We start from the raw sequence: 16,737 nt of genomic DNA, 5'->3' as shown, positions 1-16,737 counted from the left end.
TCCACCCCCCACTCTCTCATACAATCAGTGAAGTTTGTAATTCATCACGGAGTTCAGCTAAATTCAAAATTAAATGAGAGCAGGTTGAGACATACCTCCAGGCACACACACACACATATATGCAAAAATACAAACTGTGAAGACTTACAGCTTAATATTCAAAGGCTGCTTTGCTGACCTTCAGCTAGAAAGGTAGTCAGGATAATGCTGGCAGTATTCTATATTTTTGTTGCAAACAAATCCCATGAAAAGACCATACTCAACTAGAAGTCTGTGTGGCCATGAGGTGATCACTTCCTCCTCTGAGCCACAGACCTCCATTGTTGTCCAGAATCACATCAATGAGCCACATCCTTGCACTGGGTGACATATTCCTTCACTGAAATAACCTGGAGTGTATTTTGAGCTGATCCCCCATACACCATCCTGCTGCTGGAAATACTCACTAGAGCACCGAATGTGTATTGATCTGTGGCTGAAAATAGTCCCCGACAAATGCACTATTTACTCCTGTTTGACTGAAGCGTGGTAAAAACTACAGGTCCCAGCTGCTTTCAGGAAATTACTCAACTTTCTTTTCTTAAATTTTATTTTACAATTTTATTTTACATTCAGTGAATGTAGAGTCTGTAGGCAAACCCCGGAGATCTTGCCTCCGGAAGAAGAGCGGAAGAGCCCTGGTTTCCGGTTGTAGGCTGTTTGTAGTCCGCGTGATATTGACCAATCACGTTTGAGCCGGCTGCAGTTGCTGCCAGGTTAAACGGTCCGTGCGGTGAACTAACGAGGTGGAACATAATTGGCGTCACTGCAAACTCTGAATTCATTGCAATGGTTCAGCATATTTACTTATATATAAACGGAAGTCGGAAACGGAAATTCGCCTCCTCCGCCCAAATCAAACTGGAATGCCAAAAAATTGGGGGTCTACCCCCAGAGGCTGTATCGCCGTCTGCTGGAAGTCAGACGTCGATACAGCCGATGGGTTCCAAGAATGGTCCAATACTGACTCAATAACAGCTTCAACAGAAAGTTCAACATCAACTGCAGCCATCTTGATTGTGTTTGCGGTGCTTCAATGGAGCTCCTCTTCTTCATCTCAAACCCCCTATATTAGTTAAAGGGTTACGATTGGCCCAGCACATCTCAGGCTGCTGGAAATCATCCAGAGGAGACAGGAACCAGACCAGACCCCCAAGGGAAGCTTTGAAGCAAGCCCATTGCGTAGTGGCCAAACAGCGGAATTACATGTATCATTTGATGATGCCCTTTGGCCCAAAAATACTTTTTCTCATAGACTTAAATGGCAAAAGTGACGTCTGTAAATCAGTGGATACTTTTTATAACGTCACAAACCTCACAAAATGACTCATTTCACTGTTTGAATTTGATCTATTTGGTCTGATATTATCTATAAAGTCTATAAGAGCAGCATGATTAAATGACTTTGATCCCAATTCAAGTTAGTGGGGGGCTAAACTGGAAGTTAGCTACTCAGCTGCCTAGGGCTGTACCCAAATATTCGGATATTCGAATATTCATTTCTATGGGTAGGTATTCATTATGAAAATTTGGTATTCGATATTCGTTTTTTTATTTACTGTTTTTGTTTTTTTGTTTTTTTCATATTTTTTTGGTGCTAAATGTAGTCTTCTTGTTGTTGGTAAATGTAAGTTATCAATTTTAAATTGCATTGTTAAAAATGCAGGTGGATCAATGCCAAGTTTTACCACTTTATCACTATTCCCTCTACCTTGTAGCTTTTTTTTCGTTATCTTTTGAATTTAATATGAATTATGGAACCGTTTTTGTCAACGTTTGTTTCCCCCGTTTTGTACAATAAATTATTGTTTAAAGTTTCAACAAAGTTTTTTTTGGAGTGCGTGACACAAGTGTGTTTTGAAACTGACCGCGGACTGTCACCTGCTCAACGCATCAGTACCTTCGGATGCCATGACAGTAATAGTCAATAATGTCAAAATATCATTTACAGACTGATTTAACAGACGATCACTGCTGCCAGACCCGCAGGTCCATTTGCGGGTTCCGCGGGTTATGGGTCGACCCGTGCATCACTACTCAGCTCAGTCTATAAATGCTGTACACAACAGTAAGGCTATAGACATTATATTCTATTCAGGCCGGCAGAACCAGCAGCGCATCGGCTCTACAGTGCACGGCACTGCTGATTAACCATTTTATTGCAGCACAGAGTGTCTGCCAGCAACCAATTACTTGCAGAGGCTTCCTACAACTTGTTTCAACGGTTCCGATTTAATCAGAAGACAAATTAAACAGGATGACTAGCCAATGTGAAAATCAAAAGAAAGCATAGAATAATGTACTGAAGGAGACTGTTGTGCCATCACATTTGTTTGTGGTTTGAGAGCAAAGATCCAGTCGCCGCTGTGCAAAACGCCGCAATACAATTAGGTCCGAAAAACCCCCAGAGTCCACCACCGCCGCCCCCGAATGTTAAAAAATGGTATTCGGGACAGCCCTACAGCTGCCACAAGTCTCTAGTGCGCCTGCTTTGTGGGCACCACGATGCGAAAGATCAGGGTAATTTCAGATTTCAGAAGATCAGAATTTGATTAATTCAGTTCAATAACATTTGGAAAAACTAGAAGGGCAAAAAACGTAATCATTTTATCTCCATTAAAGTCAGTAGTGTGCTAAGCCGAAAGTAGACGGTTCAGCTGGAAGTCTGTTGTGCGACTGCTATATGGGCCACACAGTACGGAAGAAGTGCCAATCATTGGGGTAATTAAATATGTGACTTTTCTAGCTCCGTGCGCCACTGAGCAATGGTCATAGGAATGAACAGGGCCTCGCCTCAAATGTTGTATCCAGTTTTCTTTATGCATCCATGGACCAGAAGCATCTGCTGGAGCAAATAAAACATGAGCTTCCAGGCACGGAAAGAATGGGTTTGTCGTGGAACGCCACAAATATTCAGAGATGGACGAACACATCGTTGTTTTGGTCTCTTCATTTGCTTTGTTTACAGCAAGAAATAATGTAGAAGAAGAATGCCAGCTTATCCTTGAGGTTTCTTGGAGCTTAAAATGGTTGTGATGAAATATAAGGTTAGAGATCAAGTTTAGATTTGGATTTACATTTTCAGGGTTTTGTATTAATTTGTCTTCATAATTTGTCCCATTATTCTCTAAAGACATATAAAATGCTTATTTTATTCTTGTCGGCTTGCCTAGCTTGTTGGCCATCAGAGCAAACTGCTGCTCAAAGACTGGAGAACAAAAAATGAAGACGTTGATGATGATATCAATATTCAGGGGTATTTAACAAACAGACAATAGTGGACACTCCTTCTGCAGAGTGGAAGACACAGTCACAGTGAGGAACCTCCACATCACTTACTATTAGCACTGCTAACTAGCAGCTGATTTCAGCCAGTCATACTGAAGCCTACACTAGCGACTTTTATCAGAAATATAGCCCCACCATATGGCAATACATCACTGGTAATATGCAAACACAGCAGCACATCAGAGAAACACTTACTCACTAGTCATCTGCTCCTGTACAGGAAGCCAAACTCTACTTCAGTTAGCTTCTGCTCTGCTAGCTTCTGCTGCTATGCTGAGGCTCCTGTGTCTACAAATAATCAGATGCTGTTTAATGCTAGATATATAATCATTGTTATAAGTTATACTAAGAATGCAGTTAAGAATATGGAGGAAAAACAAGTGTTTCAGGTTTGTCAGAGTCAATTTAAATAAACCCTTAGATGTTATTGAAGCTAGTGGAGCAGAAGTTAGCATGAGAAGGTGACAGGACTGACTGACTGACTGACTGACAGACTGACTGACTGACGTTATGTGCGACATAAATGCCTCTATAAACAAAGTTTCTCAAACCCAGCAATGTGACCAGCAATGCAACAAATGTCATTTGTTGTATAAAGAGAGCAACACATTGGCAGCTATAAGTATAATGGCTATACCTGGTTGGCAGAGCTACGGTAAGCTAATCCATTACAAGCTACTGTACTGAGGGTCCATGTCATTGGTCCGACATCCCATTAGTCCGACGGTCCGCGGTGCTGAACGGCTCCTGGCGGGCGTATTTCTGCCTTGGTGTGCCGCGACCGGCTCTGGGTCAGCTGGGAAAGGCTTGAGGCGAAGCAGGCTCACAGCTTATGTGTTTGTCACTTTCTTTTTCATTTTAACCCACACCATGATCTTTTCCTAACCAAGTGGTTTTTGTGCCTAAACCTAACCAGACCTTAACCACAAGGCATCATGATGATTTCGGAACGGACTTCGGAACAATGGGTTTAATATGGTCGGAACAATGGGATGTCGGACCAATGGGCTGTCAGACCAATGGGCAGTTCCCCTGTGCTGATACCAACAGTATCTGCCAGAGGAGGGACAAAGTCATTGTTCTGCAAGTCACAAGTGAGTCTCAAGTCTTTGGACTCAAGTCCAAAGTCAAGACAGGCAAGACCCAAGTCAAGACTGACAAGTGCAAGTCAAATCCCAAGTCCTAAACTTTGAGTTTTGAGTCCGAAACAAGTCATGCTTTTCACCAAACATAGTGCCATTCTAACAACAGAGTAATAATATATTAGATTTAAAATTTGTATTTATTTGTTTAAAAAAAGTGCGACTGAACTTAATCGTAAACAAAGTAGTGCTGAAATTGCACTTTCATAACATACTGCACTATTAACCAGGGACGCAACAGAATGATTTCTGTATGTTTCTGTCCTTTCTTTGTCAGGTTCAGATAGTAATTCATTTTTATTGAACACTGCGTAGTTTTTGTACACAAACAAAATTATCTTTGATACCAACTAACGCCCTGCAGTTTTCATGGTTCTCCTCTGCAGTGGGATTGGATGCTGTCAGATTGGTTCAAAGTTAATTATGGAAATTCAGTGTTGATTTGCGGGGAGTGAATCGCATCAACATTAGCTGCTTGAGGAAAATGAAATAATTCATGGCACGCTTTCTTTAAAAGACATACTTTAAATCAAGTCTTTTTTGATTTTGACGCGTCTAAAGTCATCAAATATGGAGTCCAAGTCATGTGACTTGAGTCAACACCTCTGGTATCTGCACTGCTATGTCTCCACACAACCCAACTCCGACATGAAAGTATGCTGAAATGTAGCCATGCAACAGTTTTACTAGTAGCGAGACAGTGACAGTATATACTGTATGAGTAGCAGGTTGGGACAAATTTTGGCCCTTGTAACTATAAAAAACATCCACAATTCATAACATCCTCAACAATAACGGCAAATAACACTTTAATCCTCCTTTAACAGTAGTCTAATTGACCTTTTTCACAGTAGGCATTTTCACACACCATAGTAAGAAAAATACAGGTGTAATTAATAATGCTAACGATGGCTGCATTCCATTTAGGTGAGCCAGCTCCGGGGTCCTGGTATTGTGCACACCGGCTCACTGGAATGAATGGCTTACATGGAAGTGAGCCATCGTTAATGTTATTAGTCACACCTGTGCTTTTCCCAGCAATGACTGCATTGAAGAAGAAGAGCTATTAAGCATCACGATGGAAGAAAAAAACAGGAGGAACGCTCTGTGAGAAGTTCAGACGCTACTGCCAATCCGAAGTCTAAGTGCAGTTGCTTTGCTCTGATATGACTGGCGCACAGTCAGAGTGGATGGAGATGGCGAAAAAAAGTTGGTTAGTTAGAGAGGACTGATATTTGTTCCTCCTCCAAAAACAGATTTCACCAGTATGCTTGGCAAGGCGTAACTTCGGAATCTGTCGACAAAGTTTACAACAAACATTTCTCGCTTCCAGGTTGTCATAGAGACCAAGTGATGTCACTCACCCACTGAGCACAACTATGAAGTCCATGACGTTCCAGCCGTTCCTCAGGTATGAGCCTTTATGGAAAACAAAACCGAGGGCCAGCAGCTTGATCCCCGCCTCGAAGCAGAAGATCCCAATGAAGTACGGCTCTGTCTTCTCCTGTGGAAACACCGTGTAAGAAGCAGGTCAGAGGAGTCTGTAGGGCAGCAGTCACACACAATGCCAGAGCTATAACCTGCTGGGTTTGATATGTATACGCAGGCTTCACGCATAAACACACTCTATAGACTATATCCCATTTATACACAATCGAGGAAGTGCATGCAGCAGGGGGGAGAACACTTAGCTGTAATGTCAAAAGAGCTCATATCAGGACATTTTTACAGTGGTGTAGAGTTGCTCACATCCTTATCTCAAGTAAAAGTAAGAAAAAAATTACATCCTTAACAAGTTAAAGTCCTACAGTCGAAAGATTACTTATGTAAAAGTGTAAATGTTAAAGTGCTCATTGTGAAAATGGCCACAGTCAGAGGACATTTAAATTCATATATTCCTTAGCATGTACTTATAATGTTAACATTATCAAGGTGGAGCTAATTTAACCATTTAATTTTACAAAGGCAGATGCGTTTTGCACCCAGGTGTCCATAGCCAACAATTTACATCTGACATCAGGTGTGTATTCCTGGGCACCCTGGCAGCATCGAAATATGATGTTAACACAAACCATCTAACCGTTTAGCTACTCAATGTGCATTCAGCAGTTTTATACAGCAAATAATAAAATAACAAAAGTAATGCTAAGTCTAAAAATAATAAGAGTGTTCAAACCCTAGTCGTGTGTGTAAGAGTCCTTTGACTTGACCCACTCACCCACAATGTCTCACTACCTACATCTACGGTGTCCCACTTTATGCTACATCACCTGAGTTTCGGCCTCTACATTTGTCAGTTTTTTTTCCTGTAAATTTACCACTTTTATCTCAGAGGATATCTGAGATTGGCTACTACTAGCCCTATCCATGACCTCTTGGCCTTAATCCTTACCCAGGGGTAGGCAACGTGAGGCTCTGGAGCCACATGGAGCTCTTTAGCCCCTCTCCAATGGCTCCCTGTGGCTTTGACCAAAAATGAGGCTACATGGAAATGAATGACCGTTATTTTTGAACACTTTAATTTTCATTTATCATTGTTGTAAGCCTAAAGTGATTCTTACATTGTCCAATTGTAAATCTGTGTAACATATAGGCCTACAACAAATTAAAAAAAATGTTTTAACATTTCGTCAACTACAATGTGAGTCATAGCTACGTCTATGGCCCGGCCCCTTTTCTCTTAGTTTTGCCGAACATCAAGATTGGTGTAGCCACCTAATGGCAAAACATATTAATGATTAGACCTATAAGTAATGTTGATAAGCTAATTCAGATGTAATAAGGCTGTGTTACTTTTATTATAAGGATCAAATATATTTTGTGGCTCTAGAAAATTAAATTTTTTGGACCAAAAATGGCTGACCCCCTGGCCTAACCTCTTCTGACCTCAATGCGTTGACGCAATGAGTACTAGCCAATCACAGCACGCAGTGGGATCCATAATAACACCTTAAAGAGATGGGTGTGAATAGTCAAATAGCTGCAGTGTGACTATTCTGTAACACTTTATTTGAAGGTATCGGCATAAGAGTGACATGACACAGTCATGAACCTGTCATGAACATTATGTACATGTCATAAACGTTTATAACTGCTGTCATTAAGTGTCATTCGGTTTTTGTAATGACAAGTTGACATTGTTTGGGTTGTCTTGATTATGACAACTTGACATTAATCAAAGTGACATTACCAGAAGATGTCTTTGTCATGACAAGTTGACATTAAATTTGTTTGGGATGTCTTTATAATGACAACTTGACATTAACCAGGATGACATTACCAGAAGATTTTGTCATAACAACTTGACATTAACAAGAAATGTATCTTTTTTTGTGTTTATGACAAGTTGACATAATGATTATTATTGTCATGACAAAGACATCTTCTGGTAATGTCACTTTGATTAATGTCAAGTTGTCATAATCAAGACAACCTAAACAATGTCAACTTGTCATTACAAAAACCGAATGACAGCTAATGACAGCAGTCATAAACGTTTATGACATGTACATAATGTTTATGACAGGTTCATGACAGTGTCATGTCATAGTTATGACAGTGTCATGTCACTCTTATGCAGATACCTTCAAGTAAAGTGTTACCGACTATTCTCATGCAGGCGCAAACGAATCACGTTTTACTTACACATCATTTAACCTGCTGGTCACCCTAAAAAAAACTAGAAATTACAAAATGCAGTGGAGAAGAATTATACAGTATCGTAAAATTAAATATTTAAGTAAAGTAGGCTACAATTACTTCAAAATAATACCTAAGTACAGAAGCCTACAGGAGTAAATGTACTTAGTTTGTTTCCCCACTTAAGGTAAATCTGTATATGGTATTCATCCTCATGTTTCCAAATCTTAATGACAGTGTAAGCTACACTATCTTAAGATTAAACTGACATTTCTTTTTCACTAAGCACAAACAATCCACAACCGTCTTAAAATGCTACATGCTAATAGCAAAGGCAGGTTTTGGACTTAACTTTTGTGTCCACTGCATTTTGAGGCATAAAACCGACTTGATGTTCCCAGAAACGCTCAGTCATTCTGCTTTGTTTTGTGTCCGTATCTCACACTGACCTCACTCACAGCCCCGTCAGTGTGTTGAGGATGTGAAAACAGAATTGTGTCCTCACCAGTCTCTTTGCCATGGGGGTCTTATCCTCTCCGGGGAGGTGCTGCTCCAAAGCCAGGACAACACAGTTGGCGGTGATGGTGGCCAGGATCATGTACTCAAATGGTGTAAAGGCCGCAAAGTTAAGGAAAGTACTTATGCGACAACACAGGGAGAAAACTAACACATAGAAACAGAAAAAGCTGATACACACACACACGACAATATATTGTGCACCATATTCAAAAAGCAGTAACTAATATTCTCGTCATATATACAGTATTTTTCTCTGAATTCCACGAATACTTGAGTGTACACGTGTGCGTTGTTCAGTGGAAAGGAGAAAAACACATAGATGGATGATTAAATGACAGATGAATTATGGCATGGTTCATATTCTCTGGTATTGGAGGCAATCTGTTAGAGAGATTGCAGTATCCATGGCAACCTGCTTTTAAAAGTGCTTTTCACGAAGAGGAAAAAGAGGCAGGTTAGGGAGGGAAAGAGAGAGTGCAGTGAAGTCACCTTGGCCAGACTGGTTTAACTACACAAACTACAGCCAACTCTTCTCAGAAGTCCTTTCACTGCAAACACCACAGGTGCACCTTTATATACAGCTTTATTGTACATCTTCAGTGTGTTATGTCTATGTGCTACTGAAGAAAAGAAATCAGGGTTTAATTTTGATCTGTTTGATTTTGGATTTACTTTATGAGGTTTCATAACCAGACAGTTGAGAAATCATCTATGATAAAAGCAGAGCTACATTTTAACCATTGTAATACATTTGTTTTTATGACTGTATGAATGATGACAGCATTAGTCATTAAATTAATAACAAACATGTTTGATAATCATTTTTTTAAGGTCATTTTTCAGGAAATAAGCCAAACAATCTCTGTTTATTGGTTTTGGTCTGACAAAATAAATAATCATTTGAAGATTTCATCTCAGGCTGTGGAAAACTGTGACGGTCTTTTTTTGTCTTTAACCATTTTATGGACTAATTATCAAAAATAACCGTTAGTTGCAGCCCTGCTGAGACGCCAAATCTGCTGAGAAGTTGCAGAAACAATATCAGTGCCTGTGGAAATAGCGATGGAAATGCATAATAAGCAAATGTAATGACAGCTACTATCAGCTTAATAATCAATTAATAGATCAGCACGAGAATAATCACGAATTATTTTGTTTTTAGATGTGAAGATTCGCTTTTCTTTGTCTCATGTGAAAATAAACGTCATATCTTGTCAGGTAATTTGATGACGTCGCCTTGTGTTTCCTTGTAAATTGTGTTTATTAATTACCTTCAAATAGGAACACACTTATTTTTGCTTAAATAATTTCAAAGCAACAATAAACAATCACATATCAGCGAGCTCAGTCTTTCTAATCTCAGATCTGCCAAACCACATTTTTAAGGAAGTGAATTCCTGCACAAATGTTTTAAATGATCATGACACTGGACACATTTCTTGCATAAACTGATTTTTGCTTTGAATGTAGGCAGTGCTGATTTTTGCAGCTATTTTAGATTAAATCATTCCACGAAATCGTTTTTATCCTTCATAGTTTTAGGCAACGACAACTCAAAACTTTTTTGTCCAGTGTTAGTCGATGAAAAGTCATGTTAGTCAACTTTTAGTTGCTTTCAGTCAAAATGTTTTTCCTTTTTACACAAATTCAGTTTGAAATCTAAATCAAGGTCAGGTCCTTTTTTCCCTACATGTGCAAATAATTTCTACACAACACAAGCTTTCATTTCTCCAGCAGGATTTTTTGACACATTTAAAGAATGATTTACGACTACACACTTTCTGATCGTTATTTGAAAAGCTCAAAATCTTTCTATTTCTAACAAATTCCAGACAACTGGACAACTCGGAGTTGCACTCTGGTTCACTGCGAGAGCAAATTTTCGGGCACATTTGAATTTTCTTGACATAACTTTGGAACATAAGTGTCTGAATGTTTTCTGTAGGTTTTAAAGCTTTGAAGTTTACATTATTTCTAGAAGCTTTTGCCTCATTTTTATTGGAAGATGAGATTTATTTTCTTGAGAACATATCCAGTAGATTGTCGTGTTCTTCTCAGTTCATTATTTTGCATCTACATAGTTTAATGTTAACTACATTAATGCTTCTACGTTAAATTTGGAACTATTTCATATCGCTCATTTTACGTGCAGGTGTTACGTGCAGCAGCCTGTGCTGTCTCTACTCTCCCTGTCGCCTTAATGAGGGTTAGGATTAAATTTGGCGGAGTGATATATCTAAGATGTGAGATGGCACTATTGTTGTCGATGTTCGGTTGTCCTACGTTCTTTTTTGGACATCAAAGTGGATCAAGCGACACACACAAGCCGTCCCGTGCTCTTACTTCACTTTACTCCACAGCCCTTTGATTCAGTAACTAGTAAGTTTATAAGACATGAGAGAGAAACCTGCATTACACTTTAATTTCTCACAAGTCATATCTACCTCATTAGATTTTCTCACAGCTGAAACGTCTGTATGTGTGTACACGCATTGGCCCTATGGATATGTACATATACGGGTGAACCAGCATGCACCGCGTGTGACTATCTGTGCCCCGACACTTGTGTGTGCGTGTGACTTTCAGTCCCCCGGAGTTCCCATGAGGCAGCTGCTCCTTGTTATTAATTTTCCTGCCTTCAGTGAAATGGGGTCACTGACTCACAGAGGAGTGCTGCGATGGAGGCCTCTGGGACCAACACTGACTCACATTGACAGGTCCACATTGTTGCCATTGAAAGCAGTTGAAAATAGCTAAAGTGGGAAATACTTAATACAGCTCTCCCACTCTACCTGCCCTCACTAGCTGTTACCTGCATGTCAGAGATTATGCATGCTGTAGACCATTTAGGACAAATCGCATGCACTTGACAGTTTTTGCACCCTGCTGCTGCTGCTGTTGTTGTTTTTAGATATTTTAACATATTCTCTGACTCTCCAAGCAGCCATGGACTCAAAGAAAAGCAGCAAATCATCACAGCTGAGAGGCTGGAACTGGGGGATGTTTGGCTTTTGTTTCTTCCCTAATATTTTAGCTTTTGTGCCTCACCTGTTTACTCCTGTATTTATGTGTTTTATTACGTTTGGTTATGTATGTGTGGCTCTTAATCTTATGTGTCTAGCCCTGTGTTGCTGTGTTTCATATTCATTGCTACTGCGGCAAAACAAACTGCCCCTCAGGGACAAATAAAGGACTTAAACTTTGCCTTTTAAAGAAGTGAAATGACTGCAGTGTGAGCATTATGTTTGGCTTGTAATCAGAGATTTCGCACACGTATTCCTCTTTAAATCTTTTGACTGATCAGTTCTATTTGCATCTATACGAGAGGTAAGCTGAGACATTTAATCCGCCACATTCAACATCAAGTCTAGGTTTTTAAAAAAAAATAAAAGTTAGATTCTTACTAGAGTGCAATGGATGAGTTTTTGTTTTGTATGTAAATGAATGGAAGTCAATGGCTGTCTGGAAGGTAGAAAACATACATTAAAAATATGTTATCAGTCTGCAACTAATGATTATTTTCAGAATCAGTATACATCATTTTATCTAAAAAACACCAGGAAATAACAAATAATATCCACCCTAGTTTCCAACACTCCAAGTTGACATCTTTAAGTATCTTTTTTTTGTCCGACCGACACTCCAAAACCAAAAGATATTCAGTGTACAATGACATAAAACAAAGAATGTACATTGGGAAAAGCTGCAACCAGAGAATTTCACTTGTTTTTCTTAAAGAGAGACACCACAGGTGAGAAAGGGTTACATGAAACTTCCCCAGTCGATTACCTACATTCAGAAAATTATTTTTTGTATTACAATTCTATGTTTAATATTCCACATCAAAAATCTGAACATTGTATGACGCCAGGTTCGAAATTTGTGTTTCATTTTGTTGACATATTAATAGTCGATGTTTTTCTTTAAGTATTTTGGATATCTCTCTCTACTTCACTGTCACCAGCCATTAAGAAATAAATTATCACCATGTTTTTAAGATTAAAACGTTCTATAAGTCAGGCTTTGGAAGATATATGAACAAACCCCTGCGTAAAAACATCCAGAATATAGATAGGAATAAAAGTGTGACGTATTTAAGTGCTACTGAAGTGGAGATTTCTGGCTCAGAGTATAAGACAAATAACTCATTGTGAGAAAATGGTCTTTTAAAATGTGTATTTAGAAATTCTATACATATTTAGACCAAAAATAAGCCACTATAAGTGAATGGGGTAAAAATTTTAACTAATAGATATCACCATGAAACTTCCCCAGTTGCTTTCTTATATTAGGACAATTATCTTTTGTATTACAAGTTTTAAAATGCAAATATGCAAATGATGCATTGTCTTATTTCCAGAGCAGAAATCTGAACGGAAATAAAGACCTACATGTGTATTTTGGATGTTTCCTTTCCACTATCATCTGAAAGACATTTTATTGGAGCAGAATAGCCCCAAAATGTCATGATTAACCAGTGCAAGAGAACACTATGTTTCCACCTGTAGTGTCTCAAAGCCAGTACTTGATTATCAAAATGTTTACCAATTGATTTTCCGTAGCAGGACCAGTGGTATAGTCCCTTGGCTTTGGCCTACATCGGGCTAAAGAACCCCCAGCAACTTCAAAACTCGTCAGAAATGTCACACTGTTAACACTCCATTTAGTTTGTACAGGAACACACAATCAAATAAACTCCACTGCCATGAATGCATGAGTCTGTTTTTCCCTTGCGATCTCAGAAGTTGGACGCTGTTAGCAAAAAATCTGGGTCTCACCCAGTCAATACTCTGACATGTGCTGCTTTTACAGCCCACGATCCACCACAGTACTACTGGCCAGCTCTCTCCCACACACCTCTGCCTCTGTGATACCGACAGTCACATTACCGTGCTGCCAGTGGCCAACTAGTCTTGACCACTAGCCCCACTCCCACACACCACACAGAGCCTGTGGTTAGGTAACAGTGGGAGACTGGCACGCTGCACTGAAGGGGGTGTAAGACAGGAGGAGCAGTGGGTAGATATGGCAACTGAGTGATGTTGTTGAACTGACGATGCTTTAAAAAATGTCTAAATATGTGCAACACTTATCAGAAATCGCTTGATTAAAGTAAACACAAATAAATAGATTTAAGTGAACGGATTCTCATGCTTGGCCTCAGTGATTGTGCACACATTATTCCCTGAGTCTGTGTTCACATCACATGAGTTTGCTGCAGTTGCTGGGAAAACAACTTCCCTGCTAATGTTCGTTAGATCTGCAGAAGTTGAGCAGAGAGAAACTGTTGGCCGACGCTGCAGCAGGAAGCAGAGAAACGCTGCCTGGTGGATTTGAACTGACACCTACTCATGGCCAGGTTCATATTCCAATGAGCACTAAGGCAGCAGAGATGTGCCTACATGCCACCCCCACAGCGAGCAGAGCTGCTTCTAATGATCACCACATGCTAACTTTCTGTCTTCTGCCAACACTGGAGCACATGGAGCCCGCAGATGAATAAAATCAGGGCAAAGTCACTGAGCACAATTATGAGGAGAGGGGTTAAATTCAGACTGTGCAGAGGGATTAATTCATCTGGTGATTTAACAAACAGCTGGAGATCATTATGCAGATAGGCAAACACTAAACACACAGCATGCAAGGCGGATTTCTATATGTGAAGGAGTCATGCACAACACATTTACAGCAGTGAGATTGCACTTACAACTGTCACTTTTGCATGATGTAACATTGAGGAGGGGATGGTGCAGGCTTCACGTGCTGCCTGTAGCTGACCATGGTGCTGAACTCACAACATGCACTTTGTCTTTAACAAACTACCCAGAACAGCAACTTCTAACATGTTTCAATGGAAGGATATGGCCATTCAATGATTCGCCTTGCGGTTTTCCTAATGATGTTGTCCTCTGCGAATATGAAGAGCGACCTGTTGACGGTGAGGCAGTTCTGCCGGTGGGGGACGGGGTTGTACAGAGCCATGGTCCGGGCCCGCTGCGCCTTGGCTTGCTTCATGGAAGCCGTGAGCCCCGCCGCCGCCGCGTCCTGTCCTTCCCCGGCGCGCTCCAAGTCCCCATCCCCGGAGTCCACCGTGCTGGGAGCGCACTCGTCTCCAAAGCGAGCCATTCTACAAAGAGATGAGGAGACCGCCGGCTTAGAGCGTTTCACTACAGGACGACTTCTAAGTAAATGTGAAGTGGAGCTAAACGGGGGGAAAAAAGAGGATCCACCTTCAATCCGGTGACAGCTTTAAGCGCCAAAGATTCCCCAAAAAGTTGCAGATTTCCTATCACTCCATATCCACAAGAAAAACGGATTGTGTCATTCAGCTGGTTTATATTCTAAGGAAAAAAATCCATTTACTTAATGATGATCAGGTGCTCTGCATCTCTGTTATCCCATCTGCTTAATAACAGCAAATCAGCTCTGAGCAACTTTTAATGCGCGCCTCTAAACTCTGCGGATCCACTGAGTTTCAATCTGCTATCAACATCCAAGCTCCTTGAGATCTGACAACACTACCCTGTGCTCACTCGATGGACACATCCGAGGAGAGTCTTGGCAAACTTTACGCATCTTCTCGACCCGGTAAACTTGACAAAAAGGAAGATCTCACGTGGAAGGAAGCCCGCTTAACGCATCTAAACCGGATTCTTCACAAAAACTGGTTATGAAGTTATTCTTTAATCAGTCGGTGGAGAAAACACAACGCAGCGAGAGAGTTGCTTGAATCGCTTGCAATCTTATCACCTGCTGGAAAATGATCACGCAGCCAGGAGCGCATAAGCACCGGCAGCCCCCTCCCACAGAAACATTTCATGATGGCGATTTCAAAAATCCATCTGAATGAAAGCTGCTGGAGAGGAGGGACATGTATTTTGTTACCATAGCAATTAGAGTTTGCTGAGGATGAACAAAAACACTTTCCTAAAAAAAAAAAAAAAGAAAAGAAACCTATATACAGTAGGCTGTGTGGGTATGTGGCTCAAAAACAATTATGTAAAGATGTTAGTGGGTGCAGTGGCGAGAGAGAGGAGTGTGAAAATACATTTAGATGGAGAGACAATGCACAGATAAAGGCAACATGTGTGTGGACAGGGCCGGAGAGGAAAAAGAAATGACCTGAAGGAGATTTATAGAACACAAGCTTGACTCATTTCCCCCCATTTGATAGTCAGACAGCATTGTCATATTTTCATTAATGGAGACAGACAGAACATTTAAAAAGTAGGCCATTGTGCTAATATTGGAGTAAAAGTCAGGAGTAAAAATAGAGCATGAAATAGATCTTAGGGCTGCTCCCTTTTTGAGGGAGCAGAGGAGAAAGCAGGGTCTCTTTCACACTCAGTGCCACAAGTGAGACCTCATTAGGCGACTGGGCTCTCTCGCTCCATCTGCTGCTCTCCTCCCTTCCCCACTGTTTCCTCAAGATCACCACTTCAGCCCCCACAGGCACGATATTATTCAGACGTGGCCGCGGCTGCTGTTTTGTCACGTCAAATAATGGCAATTAAAGTCAACCACAGCATCATCCAGGACACAAAACATCAGTCTCCGCTGCTGACTGACAGACCCAACTGTGCAGGAGCACAATGCAGGTATCACAGTGTGCAGACGGGCAAGGGCTCAGACAGTGGAGGGAGAGAGAGAGGGGGGTGAAAGCAAGCCAAGAGAGAGTGACAAATTTATGCTTGGCAAACAAGTCGAGATCTGGGGGAGCAGCGGAGAAAAAAAAACCGATTTAACAGGATCTATGAATAAGTCCCTAAGTGAGCTCCAAAAACTCAGCCATGACTCTGTTATCTCCTCTTCCTAATGTGCATAAAGCAGGCGGGCGTGTCACTTCATGCAAAGCAGCAGAGCAACAAAAGGCTACACTGACCTATCCAGAGCAGAACGTAAAAATAGCATCATGATAATTGCCGTGTAATATGTTACAGATTTCCATAATGTATCTGCAGCATATCTCGCACCCATCTCCACGTTACACAAGCCTTCATTACAAAAAAAACCATCATCTACTTGTGTGTTGCCCAACAAAAATATTTGTCCATCTTTGCAAACAGTACATCTCTCTCTCTCTTCCTCTCTGTCTTGCTCTCTCTTTGCT

At 40.7% G+C, this 16,737-nt stretch overlaps 1 protein-coding gene across 1 annotated transcript in view; it reads right to left on the bottom strand.

The window, feature by feature from the left end:
- Positions 1 to 16,737, bottom strand: part of cacna1eb (calcium channel, voltage-dependent, R type, alpha 1E subunit b) — an 89,380-nt gene that overhangs the window by 64,080 nt on the left and 8,563 nt on the right. The window contains exons 2-4 of the mRNA XM_050074936.1: positions 14,491 to 14,754; positions 8,614 to 8,719; positions 5,834 to 5,973 (exon numbers count right to left, since the gene is read on the bottom strand). Coding sequence (XP_049930893.1) covers positions 5,834 to 5,973; positions 8,614 to 8,719; positions 14,491 to 14,754 — 510 coding nt within the window. The remainder of the gene's footprint in view (positions 1 to 5,833; positions 5,974 to 8,613; positions 8,720 to 14,490; positions 14,755 to 16,737) is intronic.

This window comes from Epinephelus moara, chromosome 21 (assembly GCF_006386435.1).
Source record: "Epinephelus moara isolate mb chromosome 21, YSFRI_EMoa_1.0, whole genome shotgun sequence".
Classification (NCBI taxonomy): Eukaryota; Metazoa; Chordata; class Actinopteri; order Perciformes; family Serranidae; genus Epinephelus; species Epinephelus moara.
This window is presented reverse-complemented; position numbering and strand designations above follow the sequence as displayed.